At 33.4% G+C, this 16,948-nt stretch overlaps 1 protein-coding gene across 1 annotated transcript in view; it reads right to left on the bottom strand.

Annotated features, from left to right (window-relative positions):
• Positions 1-16,948, bottom strand: part of LOC119045002 (triadin-like) — a 158,638-nt gene that overhangs the window by 6,040 nt on the left and 135,650 nt on the right. Inside the window, exons 24-25 of the mRNA XM_053664795.1 lie at positions 16,533-16,559; positions 14,398-14,418 (exon numbers count right to left, since the gene is read on the bottom strand). Coding sequence (XP_053520770.1) covers positions 14,398-14,418; positions 16,533-16,559 — 48 coding nt within the window. The remainder of the gene's footprint in view (positions 1-14,397; positions 14,419-16,532; positions 16,560-16,948) is intronic.

Here is a 16,948-nt window from a genome sequence, read left to right as displayed (position 1 = left end):
AATGCATCAAATTAGTTGAAACCTTTGCAATGAAGATAAAGAAATTTAGTCCTGGAAAGACTCACTCAAGATCATGCATCTCATATAAGATTTTTCTGAGGTTCAAGGCTTTCTTCCCTTCTCTTCCTCCTTTCATTCTTTCCTCCCTTCCTTCTTTTCTTTATTGTATTGCTGCTAATATAGTCAAGTGATCTTAATTTTTCTTAATGAAAATATGTCAAACTCATATGTGAACATTCATATGCTTCTCCTTCTGTCAAATAATGTCCTCCTAATCCTTGGTGATATAATCATTTTGAAATATTGTTCTTATAAGCAGATTGGTCAATCAATGCTTCTAATAATTACTTCTAAATAAATCAATGTCCAACTAGTAACTTCAATATATGAAGATACATACACACAAACAATGGAAAAAGCTGTTTGTTTAAAAAAGGTCTACCACATAGACACTGCTTAGGAAAAGGTAAGTGCTAGGTCAAGGATACTAAAATAAAACAGGCAGTCGAAAAACATTATGGTCTTGAGGAAAAAATCCATAATGAACTTAAGATAATGAGCACACTTTTAGCATTCTTTGAAGCTGGAACATCTTCAAAATCTTCTAGAGAGTAAAAAGCAGCCTATTTTTCAGATTTCTCGATAGAAAGTATAGTATTGAATGGATTTTAAGAGTCACAGGATCTCTTAACTCATAAAATCAGCATTTAGTGTCTCCACAAACAAGAGCCTCCAGAGACTAAAGACACGCCTCTGATTTAGAGCAGAGCGGGGAATGAATGCCAGGCCAGGATTATGGTTAGCAGTCGGGCAATGGGTGGCTAAAACAAGTAGGGACTGCAGTGGCCCTTCCCAAAAGTCCCCTCTTCCCCTGACTCCTAAGTCTCCTCTTCAAAACCAATATCACTTTTGGAATTTTGAGAATTTGAGGTAAATGAGTTCTTGTACACAATGTAGGGCGAGAGGGGAATATCCGTCCACATATTTCATTAACAGACCAATATTTGACAATTGCAAAGACAATTAAAAGACATTAAAAGATGAACTAAAGTTTAAATATAGAAACAAGGACCCTTAAGATACACTATGTACATTGCTTGGTCTTTTGTGAATTCTACTTAAAAGTACATAGTCGAAAATAATGTGAAAGTAATTATGTCAGAGATACTTCTAACACAATATATAATTAAATGACCTTCAAATCTTCATGTCAACTTTTTAGAATTCTGGAAAAGAGTCAGTTTTATATTATTTATTCATATTTTACATACCAGCTGTTCACAAATAAACAGAGAAGAGGTAAAATAGGTCAGTATGCAAATTTTCTCAAATAAAAAAGAAAGGTGATCTTTAAGGAGAGATGTTGTTGTGTGAAGAAAAGCTGGGAAATAGAAACAAAATTACTATCCCATTTTTTCTACAGTGAATTATTAAAGTTTTAACCTGATTAATTTTCTAAAAGATTTAAATATAGACTTAACTCAGTTAAACACTGGATTAAATGACCAGGGTCTTAAATTGTCCAATAAACAGCTATAAATAAAGGTACAGTATAAATGGTTACATGGTATTTTGAAGTAACTAGTATTTATATATATATAAAGAATCATGTGAGAGTTGTAGATAAATCAATTAAAATATTTTAATTGTGTAATAAGAATCTGGTAATGTCTATGGTAATGTCTATTAAATGTCCATTTAATTTTGTTTACAAAATTAAAATGATACAGGCCTTTGCACACAAAAATATGCATTTTATTTTCATAGATTATAGCATGTTTAAACTAAGACACCCATTCTCTGGATCTATTTGTTACCTCTGGAGGAATAAATATGGGTAGAATAAAATCCTTTGCTTCTTTTTTTCCTCCAAATTCTAGTTTGAGAGTCAAACTGAAAATGAACTTAAAGTTTTCCTGTAATTTATTCATTTAAGAACTAGTTACTTTTCAGCTATAATATTTACAATGAGCTCTCTTTCTCTGCCATGTGGTCTTTTAAGTATTTTACATGTTTTTGCTCAAGACTCACAATACACCTATTAAACAGGCAGAATAATCTCTCTTTTACCAGTGAACCTGGAGGTTAAAGAAATTTAAAAAGAATTTTCCTTCAAGCAACACATTTTAAAAAGTGTTAGAAGAATACAAACAAACAAGCAAAATATAACCAAAGACACTGAAATGGAAAACAGGCTGACAGGGACCAGAGGGGAGAGGGGAGGGAATTTCAAGGGAAAAGGGGAAGGGTTTACAAGAACAAATATAAAGGACACATAGACAACAACTAAGGGGGGTGGAAATGGGAGGGAGTAGGGGAGGGCTAGTGGGGGTCAGCTGGGGTGGGAGTAAAAGACAGAAAAATGTATTTGAACAATAATTAAATAAATAAGAAAGAAAGAAAGAAAGAAAGAAAGAAAGAAAGAAAGAAAGAAAGAAAGAAAGAAAGAAAGAAAGAAAGAAAGAAAGAAAGAAAAAGAGTTAGAAGAAGATAGAAAGCTAATTTTGCTCCTCAACTTCTAGATCCTTGTGATTTTAACTAAACTAGTCTATCTCCACATGCAAAGAAGCACTTTGCTATGTGCCTGAAAGAACCAAAAAGAAACCCATGCTACCAGGAAGTCATTGGCAATGAAGTGGAGAAAATGAACATGTGCTCACACAGATATAAGATGCTACGGACATCAGGGTGGTATGCTCCAGCTGTCAGAATAAATGAGAGATGTTTCCAGTGTGGAATGGTCAACTCCTCCTATGGAGATCAAAGAAGGTTTGTTCATTTTTTTTTGGAATCTATACCACTGGTGATGGACCTTGAAGGTTCATTTACTCAGAGGTGGGAAGAATATTCCAGCCAAAGAGAATGTCAAGACCAAAGATTTGGATGAGAAATGCTAGGAACATGGAAATAATTTGGGTTGAAACCTGTGATAGGTATAAAAAATGATTGTAGAAAAATATTTAAAATGTAGTTTAACCCTGAATCACAGAGTCTCTAGACCCTCAGGTGAAGAAATATAGACTTTATTCTAAATTTGCCATGGATAAATATTGATCATTTGTTATATAAATGGCCTAATCAATTTGAAATATTGGAAAACTTTATCAGTAGAAAGAGAAGAATGAGAGAAATCATTGAGAAGGCAGGTTAGGTTTCAGAATAGTTCAAGGTCTTATCCACAGATGGGTAGCCAGCAAGTCTGGATGACTCGGCCAAGGAAGAGTGTAGAATAATAGCAGGAAAGAGAGCTGAGAAGGCAAGGACTCAGTCTCTGGGGAAAAATGTGCAGCAGAATCTCAATACTAAAAACAAAATAAAATAAAAAGTTCAATATTATGAGAGTCAAGAGAGGAAAACATTTCAAAAGTTGTGGTAGACCAACAGTGTTGAGTACACCTGAGTGGCTGAGAATGGAGGAGAATTAAGAAAAGGCAATTAAGCTCTGCATTTTGGAGGTCTTTGCTGAGTTGGAAGCATGTACCTTATTTGAGGAAAATGTCAGGGCATAATGTTCAAGTTGCATATAGTTAAAGCCCGAAGAATTTGTGAAGAATAGTTCAAGTGGAAAATTTGTGGGAATCTTTTTTCAGAACTGTGATCATAAGTGAAAGCAGAGCAAAGGCAGAATAAATTCAGTGGGCAAAGGGGTAAACATTTTACGTGAGAAGGTAGGCTAAGGGAGGAGGGTTTCTTCGAGTAGGGCCTGAGGGTACATGATTGAGGAGCAAGGACTGAGGGGGGAAGGTGGGATGGAGTCAAAGACATGATTTCTAAGAAGCATGGATGTTCTCAGAAAATCATGGGAGGGTAGTGTTAGGTGAAATAAGGATAAAGATGAAAAGAAATTGTGATTTGGAGAGAAGGAGCATTTTGAAGAATCCACAATGATGGCATAGACTGTTCATTTTATTTTTCTTTTTTAAGATACAATGTTCTGTGTAGCATCTAGTCTGCTTTGCATATTCTTGGCAAACATGATAAATAAATAAAAACTTCCTAAATAATGCATGAAGTTACTGTACCAGAAGTTACTGTACATTTAAGTCCATTAGCAGCCTATTCTGATTTGTGCAGTTTCAAGAAATACTCATAGGTAAATATCTGGAGCTCTTATGTACAGACACAAAGGTAAAGTTTGGATTTTTGTATTCTTCATTATTCCTCTTTCTTTATCTAATTCTCTGCTCCACTTTGTCTTTGCAGAAATACCAACAACTCCAAATTATTTTCTCAACTGATTGCTGGATTAGGTGTAAATACTATGATGAGATGTTGCACTCTAAAAATTTACTTGTTTTTATATTTCATGAAGTCCTGGGGATCCACAGGAATTCAAAGCAGCAGCTGACAGCCACTTTATTTTGGTTCTCAGGTGTGAAAGTCTTCTCTATATGTTGGTATTTAAAATAATCATGAGTTTTAAAGAAAATTAACTGGTACACTGAGCAATAGTCACAGAATTCTTGAAATTGACCCCTGGGAATAATAAAATATGTAGAGAGAGTTTATATTTGGAATTTTGCACACAGTGAAGCCAACGGTATTCAACAAACACATGCCTGTCCTGACACTCTGAGGGTAAGTCACAACCGTCTTAAGGGCAATGTCAGAGCAACTTAACATCCCCAATGAATGAGTGAGGACACATTGCTGATTTCCAAAGACTAATAATGAGCAGTGACAAACATTCCACTTCATGCACCTTCTGCACAGACTTTCTCTAGGCGCCAGCAAAGGGAGTGATCAGTAGGGGTTTTATTCAACAGATTTCAGTCAAAAGCAACTGCTTTATTTTATTTTCTTCTGTAACAAATCTCCATGATTTATTCACTCTTAGTTCAAAAAGTAGGAAGGTTTTAAGTCTACCATAAAATAAATAAGATATTCTTATTATCATTTTATGTCATGATTTTACTTATTTTGACATAAAGCTTAATAAGAAAAACATGTTCTTAACTAGGAAAGTAACTTAGTATTATGCCATAATCATCACCATCACCATCATTGTCATTATTCTTATAGTGCCAATTAATAGTCACTAATTATGCACCATTCATTATTTATGCACATTTTATTTTATCTTACTTCACCTACTCCAAATTTCTTTTTAAAAACTTTTATTTATATATTTATTTTAGAGAGAGGGGAAAGGAGGTAGAAAGAAAGGGAGAGAAACATAGATCAGTTGCCTCTTGGAAACCCCAAATTAGGGACCTGGCTCACAACCTAGGCATGCACTCTGACTGGGAATCAAACTGGTGACCATTCAGTCTGCAGGCCAGTGCCACCTCAAATTTCTTATTATTATTACCCACATTTTAAAAATAAGGCTACTAAGCATGGAAATATTTAGTAAAATCCCAAGTTTATATAGCTTTTAAGTCATAATTAGAACCCAGCCCTTCTGAAGCCCATGTCCCTATCTGACACTACTGTGTAATATCTTTTGTGCATCTACTATTAATTTGGTGCCAATTTGTTTTTAATAAAAACTGCACCAGTGTTAGTATTCATTAACATTCTCTTCTAGCATGTTGTCTTCACCAACATTCCACCCCAGCAAAAAACCTCCAACAAAACAAAATCAGACATTTTAAAAAACAATTATTGGTATATGTATCTCTTGAAATAACATTTAATTCATACACTACAAAAAGGCACATTTTCCTTTTTTGAAGGTTTGTGCATGTATGTGTTAACTGAGAATGGTTTTGTTCTAAAGAAAGTTAAATTTAGGATTGTATTATTAAAGGCTGCCTAAAGTTTTAATAACAAACATAGGATGATACAATTGCCTGGAAGTAGGACATCAGAAAGTTCACTTTCTCACTTACAAAAGAAAGTATGGACCTTGCTTAAAATAAGATTTGCAAGTAACATTACAAAATCACTCTTGGACACTCAAACTTCTGATATTAGGGTAAATAACAATGGCACAGTCAGACCATGGCTGTGATGCTGGGCTCAGAGGTGAAAGAAATCTGTGGAATCTCTCCTTCTGTCCCAAAGTGGGAAAGGCCTTCTTGATACATGAAAGATGTAGTCAACCTGCAGACAAGTGCCTATATGAAAATGAATTCAGGCACTAAGTGTGCAAGGGGCAAAGTTGGGATGAAGATATCCCTTTTTATGTCAGTGATGGTGGGATAAAAATAAAACTGTCCTAAGGGAATCTGAGAACATATAGCAACATATGATTCAAATCCCCTCCAACTGTCCCCCCAAAGGAGAGCAAAACTCATGAATAATATGTATAATAAAATGAAATGAAGTGTAAAATACATGTGGGTTGAGACAAACAAAGAGACAAGAACATACCAGGTATCAGTGTTTCTAAAGAAAAAACAGGAAAAAAATGAGAAAGCTGAGAGACCGAAGAACAGGGAACAGACAAATACACAATAGATATTTTCTGAAAAATGAGTCAGGCCAACTGGAAATTGTCAGCTGCGAGTGGAAGGGACTTTGCCCAGTCCAGCAACGTGTGAGCAGGAGGTCCACCATGATGTCTGAGTGATGGGCGACCCTATGACCTTGGAAAATGATGAGCCAGGGCTCATTCCCAAGACAGCACCCCAGAAACAGTGAGGAACTGGGAGTTGTGGAATAAAAGTTGAGGGGGATGAGGACAGTAGAGACAAAGAAAGTTAAGGTCAGATGTAGTAAGGGAAAGGAAAAAATATAAAGTCTAATTCAAAGTTTCGATCACAGAAGGAAAAGGGTGGTCATGAGTGTGAGTCTGAAGAAACAACAAAACAACAAATTTATATCACAAAGAACTTAACATATTCAAGTTTTTTACTCAAAATTTTGAATATGTATGAAATGTTTTAAAAAATAAAATGTGAATTAATAAATGAGGAAAAACAAAAGGAGATTGTGAAAATAACCTGTAAGATTTAAAAGTAACTATTATAATAAACATTGGACAAGTTAAATAATACTACATAGAGCTGAAGAAATAGTGAATCTACTATCTTTATATAATAATTGCTGTATTCCATGTAATGAAAATTTAAGAAAATTCTTTTGGCCATGTTATCATTTTATAACACACTGACTCATTAATAGTCATGTGATTGTCTGAAAAAGTAAAATAGTCTTTCAAATGAGAATTACATACTTATTTGGAAATACTGGCTTTCTAAAATTTTTGACAATTTTCAATGCAGGTGTATATATCAATAAAAATAGGTTATGTTGTTATTATGACAAAAGTATACTTTAGTTACATGTAATTATATTCTTTTAAAATGAGTCCTCAGCATAAGAAACAGACACGTTAATTAAGAAAAATACTATTAACCTTTATATTCACAGAGTCCTTGTTCAATTTTATCTTGTACTTGTTTAAATTTGCAGACACATTTCCAAGGTAGCTTACTTCTGATATCTAACATTGTTGCAAACTTATTAACTTGCCATATATATGTAAGATAAATAATGCAGAACCAAAAAAATGAATGAGCATTTTAAAAGCTAGAAAGCTATAAAAAGCAAATCCCAGGTGTAAAGTATAAACAAAATTGCCTAAAAAATGGAAATTCTGGCTAGTCCTCTGCTGAGGTTTTTTGAAGTTTCATTAAAAACTAATTAACTTCAAGAAGAGATAAATTTTTATCAATGTTGACTTATAAAATGAAATTCACTATCTTTGATATCAAAATTAGATCTCAGGGACTTTATTATAATCCCAAACCTGTCTGTGCAGATAGTTTTGGTGAAATACTCACTATTCATAATCAAGAGCATTGTGACAGAACAAGATGACAAAGTTAAATTCCCAATAGGATAATATAGTAAGAACATTCTTAAGGAATGTTCTTACTCTTACTATATGACACATTTTAAATACTCATTTGAGGGGAAAGACAGCTTAACTTTACTTAAATGTTCACTACCAGCAGTAAGAACAAAAATTTATGGATTCTTATAAAAAGTTTTTTTTTTGAAACCCCAGCACCCGTTGGTATAAATTGATGATTGATGTCTCAGCTCCGTCAAGAGCCTGTGCTCCTGTAGATGTGCGTCTTCCCCTGGCGCCATCTGCCAGTTAATGTATTTTTAATTTCTTTGTTGTATTTTATATATTTTTTCTCTTGGGAAAGTTCATGAAGACTAAAGTTTTAAGACATACAGTTATTTGTTTTTCAGGGGAAATGATGTCAAAAGTCCTAAAATAATGTCAGGAGGAAATGGTTGCTCCATTTGAAATTCGATGATGTATTTATTTTATTTTTAATTTTAAGGTAATAGGTTTTAAATATAATATAATAAATATAATTAATATAATATAATATAATATAATACCCCTTGATATGTTTCTCTAAACTCTATGGAAAACAAATTATTCTTTATATTTTACCATGGATACAAAGAAAGCAGGTGCAGAGTAAAAATTAAATAAATATTTAGCAATTAGAAAGTTACATTCTTTAAAAAAGAAACCCACAAAACAAGCATTGATTAAACCATAATAGTCTATGAAGCATCAAACACTTGATTTTGCTTTCTTATACATTCGGCTACCCTCTTTCTTTTGGTTGGAACACTTAAGCTATTTACATTTAAAGTGATCATCAATAGATATGTATATGGTGCCATTTTATTGTTAGATTGTTTTCCTCTATTTTTTTCTCTTTTTCTTCTTAAAGCAAGCCCTTTAACATTTGTTGCAGGACTGATTTGGTGTTCACAAATTCTTTAGCTTTTTGTTTCCTCTGGGAAGCTCATTTCTCCTTCGATTTTAAATGATAGCCTTCCTGGGTAAACTAGTCTTGGTTTTAGGTCATTGTTTTTCAACACCTTGAATATTTCACCCCACTACCTTCAGGCATGAAATGCTTGTGTTGAATAATCAGATATCCATCTAATTGGTGCTTCCTTGTAGGTAACCAACTGCTTTTCTCTTGTGGCTTTTATGATTCTCTCCTTGTGTTTAAGCCTTGCTCTTTTATTTGTGGTATGTTTTGGTGTATCCCTCCTTGGGTCCAACTTGTTTAAGACTCTCTGAGCTTCCTGGACTTGTGTATCTCTTTCCTTCACCAGATTAAGGAAGTTTTTGGTAATTATTTCTTCAAGTAGGTTCTCAATCTCTTGCTCACTCTCTTCTCCTTCTGATATTCCCATGATGTGATATTGTTACACTTCATTTTATCCAAAATATTTCTTAAGCTGTCCTCATTAAATTTTTTTTTCTTTTTGCTGCTCTGCCTGGGTGATTCTTTTCTACCTCATCTTCCAAATCATTGATTCAGTCCTCTGCTTCATCTAATCTACTATTCATTACTTTCAGTGTATTGTTTCAGATATTGCATTCTTTATTTCTGACTTGCCTTTTTACGGCTTCTATATCTTTTTTCATGCTGTTGAGTATCCTTATAATCATTACTCTAAACCTGATGCCTCTAAGAGACCCATCTTAGATAGAGATACACACAAACTAAAAATAAAAAGATGGAAAAAGATATTTCATGCAAATGGAAAATGAAAAAAAGTGGAGTAACAGTACTTATATCCAACAAAACAGACTTTAAACCAAGGCTATGGTAAGAGACAAAGAAGGTTAGAGTGTCTTAAGAGACACTCTATAAAGATAATGAGAACAATCTAACAAGAGGATATAATCCCAGTAAACATTTCTGCACAAAAATAGGAGCACATAAATACATAAAGCAGATTCTGATGGAAATAAAGAAAGAGATTGGCAGAAGTACATCATAGTTGAAAATTTTAACACCTCATTGACTTCAGTTGCCAGATTGTCTAGGCAGAAAATCAACAAGGAGACAGTGGTCTTGAATGACACATTAGATCAAATGGATTTAGCTGATAGCCCCAGAGCATTTCACCCCAAAGCAGCAGAATATACATAATTTTCAAGTACACATGGAATGCTTTCTAAGGCCACATATAGGATACAAAACAAGTCTCAATGAATTTAAAAAGATTGAAATTACTTCAAGTATCTTGTCTGGCCATAATGCTATGAAACTAGAAATTAATCATAAGAAGAACACTGAAAAACAAGGAAAAACATGGTAGCTCAATAACATGTTATTAAATAATGAATGTGTCAACAAGATCAGGAAGAAATCAAAGATACCTCAAAACAAATGAAAATGAGGACACAACAATCTAAAATCTGTGGGACACTGAGAAAGCAATTCTAAGAGGGAAATTCATAATATTACAGGTCAAGAAACAAAAAAACCTCAAATAAACAATCTAACTTTACACTTAAAGGAACTTGAAAAAGAACAACAAATAAAGCCCAAGGTAGGTAGAAAGAAGGAAAGTATTCAACCTAAATTTTTTTGCACAGCAAAGTAAATCATCAACAAAATAAAAGGCCAGCCCACAGAATGGGAGAATATATTTGCCAATACATCTGATAAGGAGTTAATATCCAAAATTTATAAAGTACTGACAAAACTCAACACCCAAAAAACAAGCAATCCAATTAAAATATGGACAAAGGACCTGAATAGACACTTCTTCAAAGAGAACATATGGAAGGCCAATAGACATATGAAAAAGATGTTCAATATCACTAATCATCAGAGAAATGCAAATCAAATCCACGACGAGATACTAGCTCACCCCTGTCAGAATGGTCTTCATCAATAAATCAACAAACAATAAGTGCTGGTGAGGATGTGGAGAAAAGGGAACCCTAGTGCATTGTTGGTGGGAATGCAGACTAGTGCAGCCACTGTGGAAAGTGGTATGGAGATACCTCAAAAAACTAAAAAAGGATCTGCCTTTTGACCCAGCAGTCCCACTTCTGGAAATATATCTGAAGGAACCCAACAACGCCAATTCAAAAGGACATAAGCACCCCTACAGTCATTGCAGCATTATTTACAATTGCCAAGATGTGAAAGCAGTCTAAAATTTCATCAGTAGATGTAAACAACCGTGGAATATTTACACATTGGAATACCTGGCCATTAAAAATTACCCTTTGTGACAGTGTATATGTATTTGGAGAACATTATGCTAAGTTAAATAAGCCAGTTAGAGAAAGACAAATATCATATGATTTCATTCATAGGTAGAAGGTAGTGAAAAATGGGGACAGAATCATAGATGGAGAGAAGGATGACAGCTAGTTGGAGGTGGGGAGGTTAGGATTGGAGAAATTCAGCCAAAATTCAAGAAGGACATGGACAACAGTGTGGTAATTACTAGGAGGAGGAAGGTATAAGAAGACTAAATGCTAATGGAAAAATAATAAAATTAAGGTTAAAAATAAATTAAAAATTTGATTTTACAATGTTACTTTCACTGGTGTTACAAAGAGACATTAGTGCATTGCTGATTCTTATTAGCATATTTTCTTATGTTAACAATAAAAACCTAGATGTTTGAGAATCCAGTATGCTGGATAGTTTCAAGCATCTCAATCAGAGTGAACCATTAGAGTTAAGAAAAAATAACCATCCTCTGTTTTACACTAGTCATTTTCCACATGTTAACACATACCTTTCCTGACCAAAAAAATCTACTCTGGGAATAAAGGATGGTCTGTGTCTGTGAATCCATCATCAAAGCAGAGAAAATGACCTATTGGAGGCAGAGGACCTGGTCTCATCCAACAAGAAATGCAGGCACTCGAGTATAGTTTAAAAATGTGAGTAGAAGGGACCAATGGCTTCAAAGCAGGGGCTATTTTGTGAAGCTTCTTTAGTAAAAGAGAAACAAGTGAGCAAAAATAAATAAGAAATCTAACAACCCCCAAATTTATACATGTATATAATTAAAAAGAGGTTCATAAAAAATAGTAAAAGGCAGACAACTGAACTTGAACAATAGAAATAAATAAACAATCTTTATTACGTTCTATTTGATAACTATCTAAAGCAATTTTTATGATTACCCTTAAAAAGGCATTGTAAAAGAATATATGCTACAGAGAATATAACCTTCACACATTCAGAAAACCTACCTATAAAACCTAAATTGTTTCATATCTCTGAACATTTATTTCATATGATCTATAAGAAACAATATGTAGTTTTCCTCATATCTTTCTCTTTTCTGTTAATACACTTACCCTTAATTACTTCTATTACTACTATTCCTGTGAACATAGGCTTCCCAATTTTTTTTTATATTTACAAACTCAAGAAAGTAAACCATAGCTTTCTCAAGCTGTTAAATCTAAATCTTTTGGCCAGCAGGTTCTCCACCTCATAGTTTTACCCTCCATGTCATTACCTCCCACTGCTTTATTTTTTTAATTAAATCATTTTATTGTTATTCTATTACAGTTGTACCAGTTTTTCTTTCTTCACCCTCCTCCACACATCCTGCTGCTTTCTAACACTAGCCTGAACTCCAACCCCGGCCAACTGTTTTCCTTTGTTTTTTATTGCCTTTGTATACTATGCTTTCTCAACCAACTACTGTGAAATAATAGGACCAGACTTACTGGTCTCTGCCCCTCAGTTTCTGGCACAGACCTCTTAGATTCCTTGGAATATTCTGGGTGACAGGAAAGTCTTTTGTTCTAATGAGGCAAATGGTGGGTTCCTGGAGGAAGGGTCATCATTGGAAGGATCAAGCCATGATTAGAGGCTTGGAGCTTCCATCCCTGCCACTCACCTTTTAGGAAGGGAAGAAGGGCTAGAGATTTAGTTAATGATGAATCATGCCAATGTGCTGAAGCCTCCGTAAAATGGCAAAAGTGTGGGGTACAAAGAAATTCTGAATTGGTGAACACAACTACGTAGAAGGTAGTGTACCCCAACTCTACAGACACAGAAGCTCCTGCTCTCAGGACCCTTCTGGGCCTTGCCTTATGTATCTTTTTGTATGGTTGTTCATCTATATCTTTGACCATATCTTTATTATGTAGTAAACTGGTAACATAAGTAAGTGTTTTTCTGAGTTCTGTGAGCTGTGCTAGCAAATAATTAAATTCCAGGCAAGGGGTTGCAGGAATCTTCTACCGGTGGCCAAGTCAGAAGGAAATTATGGATAATCTGGGGGCCAACTCCCTGCAAAGAAAATCTCAGGTGGGAAGTGGGATGTCTCATTGGACTGAGCCCTTTAATCCATGAGATGTGAACCATATCGAGGTAATGTCAGAATTTAACTGAATTGTAGGACAACTGGCTGGTGTCAGAGAGACTTACTTGATGTAGGAAAAGAATTCACACATCAGGTGTCAAAAGTGTGGGAGTGTGGCAGTAGTGTGATAGTAACAGAAAAACACACGGAAGTAAGTTTTCCTTACACCCACTTTTATCTTTTTCCAGTTATCCAACCCTAACCCTTCTTCAAAGTACAAGTTCTGGAATCCCTTCGTTCATGACGTGTGCCCTGACCCCCTTTGGCTGTAGGGGAAGGGTGTTTCAGAGCACTTTCTTGAGGATCGATTCTAAGTTTTGCACTTGCCTTAGTGAGGCAATTCTGTAACCTCGTATTATCTTTTTAAAAAATTCCTGAAGCAAGCACATGTGGGTTTCCTTTTTGCTACCAAAGAACTTTGAGTGATATATGTAGCTTGGGAAACTGAAATGTGACCAGTAGAAACTGAAATGTGCTGTTAACAGAAAATGCACACACAATCTCAAAGGCTCAATATAAAAATCTAAACTATCAATGTGTTTCTACATTGAATACACATTTCCATAGTATTTGTATGTATTGTTAGACAGCATTATTAAAATTATTTTTTTTTTACATTTTTAATGTGTCATCTGGAAAATTTTATATTACTTCTGTAGCTCACATGATATTGCATTAAAAACACTGATTTAAAATGATTTATGTTCTTAATCTGGAGACATGGGAATAAAATATTATTTCCTGAAATTTTGTGCATTTATTAAAAAATTTACAGTTGTATCCCGTATATTTAGAACCACTCTCTGTACCTGGGTATTGATATTTTAAAAAGTGTTTTCTAAAAGCTTTCTCTGTTTATGCTTTACAAGATTAGATCCATTCCTATGTTATTCTCAGATATACAATTATATTTAAGTTAATGAAGAAAATAAAACAACCCAAAATAAAACAATTATTTGACCATATGTGCTCTATGGCAAATTTTCAGTGATTAAAGTGTTAAAGCTGAAACATTAATTTTTTTCATTCTACTTCAATCACTGAAAAGATTTACCTATTTGAATGCAAATCACTTTAATCTTCAGACTCAAAAACATGATAAGGTATTTTTGTTATAAGTTGCCATTTAAAAAAATATATCATTTTTCAAAATTTCAACCTAAGAAGATTAAAAATTAGCAAGTATTTGTGAGAGGATTTAGTATAAAATGACTAACTCAATCTCTAAATACATTAAAAATATAAATATTTTATGAGTTTCCATTGCAAATTCATACTATGCACCAAAGAGAATTTATCATCAATACAAGCAGTACTTGCCTGATACTCTTGCAGGTTTTTCTGTTTAAAGCAAAAACCAAAAAACAAGTTCTGTTTAACTCAGATAAATGATCAATGCAAAGAATTATACATAAAAAATGTATAGAAAAAGTTTTTAATATCTTTTGACTTTTTCTTATTGTCTAAGAGTTAATGAAGAAATATAGCTCTCTATTGCCTGATAACAGGGGTCTTTGAATATCTTAATTGCTTTTATGAGTTATATTAAAAAAGCTATTAATCACTGCAGGTGTCACAACATATTTATGCTTTCTACACACTAAAATCAGCAGGATCTTTTTAGAATTAAGTCTGTTGGTTCGATTATAATTATACCTAATTTGTAAATAATTACTTCATATGATGTGATTAATCTAAATATTTGCTTGAAAGTTTCCAAATTTTGTAAAAATACATCACTGAGAATTAGTTTCCTTTCAAAGATGAATAAAGACAAATAATTACCAATAGTACTGAAAAATCAAATCTTAAAAAGCAACATGCAAAATCAGTTTAATTTTTTATAACTGGTTATTAGTTTCAATGAGAAATTATAATTCTTCAAAGTAATATGGTTTTCCATTAAACTGCATTGTGTAGGGCAATGATATATAAAGTGAGATGATTGTCCCAAATACTGTAGCAGGCATTCTAACTTCTTGAAAAAGAAGAGGATTGGTACATCTATATTCTACCAACATTAGTCTAATACAAAAGCGTAAGCTCAAAAATATTTTTGAAAGGAATCTGCACTATATGATTTACTTTGAGACTCATAGAGCTGGTAATGGAAACATAATTCTGATGTTTCTAAGAGCTACAAATTTATAAACATTAAGTTAATGCCAATAGAAATTTTTTAAAAAAAACATTTTTACTTGGGATACTTATGTTTTCAGTGATATTACAGCAACATGCCTCATATATAAAATTGCAAAACAAATGAAATAATTCAGAAAAATACTTCAGTAAGGCTGATGTGTTATTTTTTTTTTCTAAAAATTCTAGGGTTAGTTGAAAATACAGGAACTTAGAAAAGAATCAAACATTTACAAACTGTCTGTTGAAAGAAGGAATGAATAGAAATGTGCCTATACTCTCACATAGTTCTGGGTTAGACTTGTGCTTTTATACATAAAATGTCCTTGTTACTCTGTATTCATGATATAAAGATCTTAGAAATGACGTACTTTCAGAATAGGATCAAAAGGGCATATCCATGCAAGGTCTGATTTCCTTGCAAAGCCTTCTAGTCGTAGCTTTAATAGCTTTGGGAATAAAGTGGTGTACATTTTATCTTTGGCCTGCCTTGACTGGTAGAAAGTTTCCCCTTGTATTTTTCACAGTGTGATAGGAGAATAAAATATGATGGAAGAGGCTTAACTGGCAAGTCTTTGGCATCATACTGACTTGGAGTCATTTCTTGTCTTTACTATGTAAACTCTCAGATGATAAACTTCTTTTCATCCCACTTTTACACCATCTTTAAACTGCATGTGATAATTGGTCCTATAGAAAGGTTTAAATGAACTAATAATAGAAAGAAATATGGCCATGGGTATTCTAAGTAACTGGTTTCTTCTCATTTTTCTTGCTGGTCATCTTAAAAGATATTAAACAATATTTTGGAGAAAATACTAATATGTAATTTGTATCCTCTGTCTTTTTATAAATTTGGTTTGCTCTCATTCTAAATTTTAGTTCTTAACATTACTCATCATTATGTGTCTAAATTATTAATAATTTTATGTCTAAAAATGCCCTGGCATTTTAGGCATATAGGCTACAGTAATCAGCAAGAGGAAATGGTGCAAAATAAAACACTCCTCCCAACGCACACATGAGATCAATAGAACTACAAATGAGACTACTTGCACACTCGGACAGGAATGAGATAGAAACCAATATTCAATGAGTGACAGCCGAATGTGTAATGGCAAAGGTACATGCGTTATTTTATTGAATACTTATTATGAGCCTTTGGGGAAGTTGCTCTGACTGTTCTATAGATAAAGACACTGGGAATCTGAGCAGTTAAGGAATTTTCTCAAACATCACACAGTTAGATAGAAGCTCAAATTCACATACTATCTCCACAGACCTGTGTTACATCCTTTGGAAAATAAACTATTTACCTGATTCTCTGACTTCTGATGTTTCTGCTTTAGAAAGGAAAAATAAACAATAGGGAAAAAGGAAGAAAAACAAATAATATTTTTCATTTAAATAGCCGATAATTGAGCGTCCATTGTACATATTTCTATTGAATTCTAATAGTAATGAAAATAGAGACCTATACTCAAAATGGAAAGAACATACTAATGATGACTCTTTCTGAAAACTGTAACTGGAAATCTATTTTGAAAATAGAGCAATTTTATAAACACTATTAAACAGTCTATTCACATATGTCAGAGAATTAATCAATTCTAAGTACTTTGGTTGGCTTTCTTAATTATAAATAATTAGATATTATAAATATCCATTATATAAACAAAGATTAAACTTGACCTTCATGTATCCATGAATTCATGGGTTCATTGAATGTACT

This window comes from Artibeus jamaicensis, unplaced genomic scaffold (genome assembly GCF_021234435.1).
Source record: "Artibeus jamaicensis isolate MK-2021 breed Jamaican fruit bat unplaced genomic scaffold, CSHL_Jam_final contig_387, whole genome shotgun sequence".
In the NCBI taxonomy this organism is placed as follows: domain Eukaryota; kingdom Metazoa; phylum Chordata; class Mammalia; order Chiroptera; family Phyllostomidae; genus Artibeus; species Artibeus jamaicensis.
Note: the sequence above shows the minus strand (reverse complement) of the source record. Positions and strands in the feature narration are given on the sequence as shown.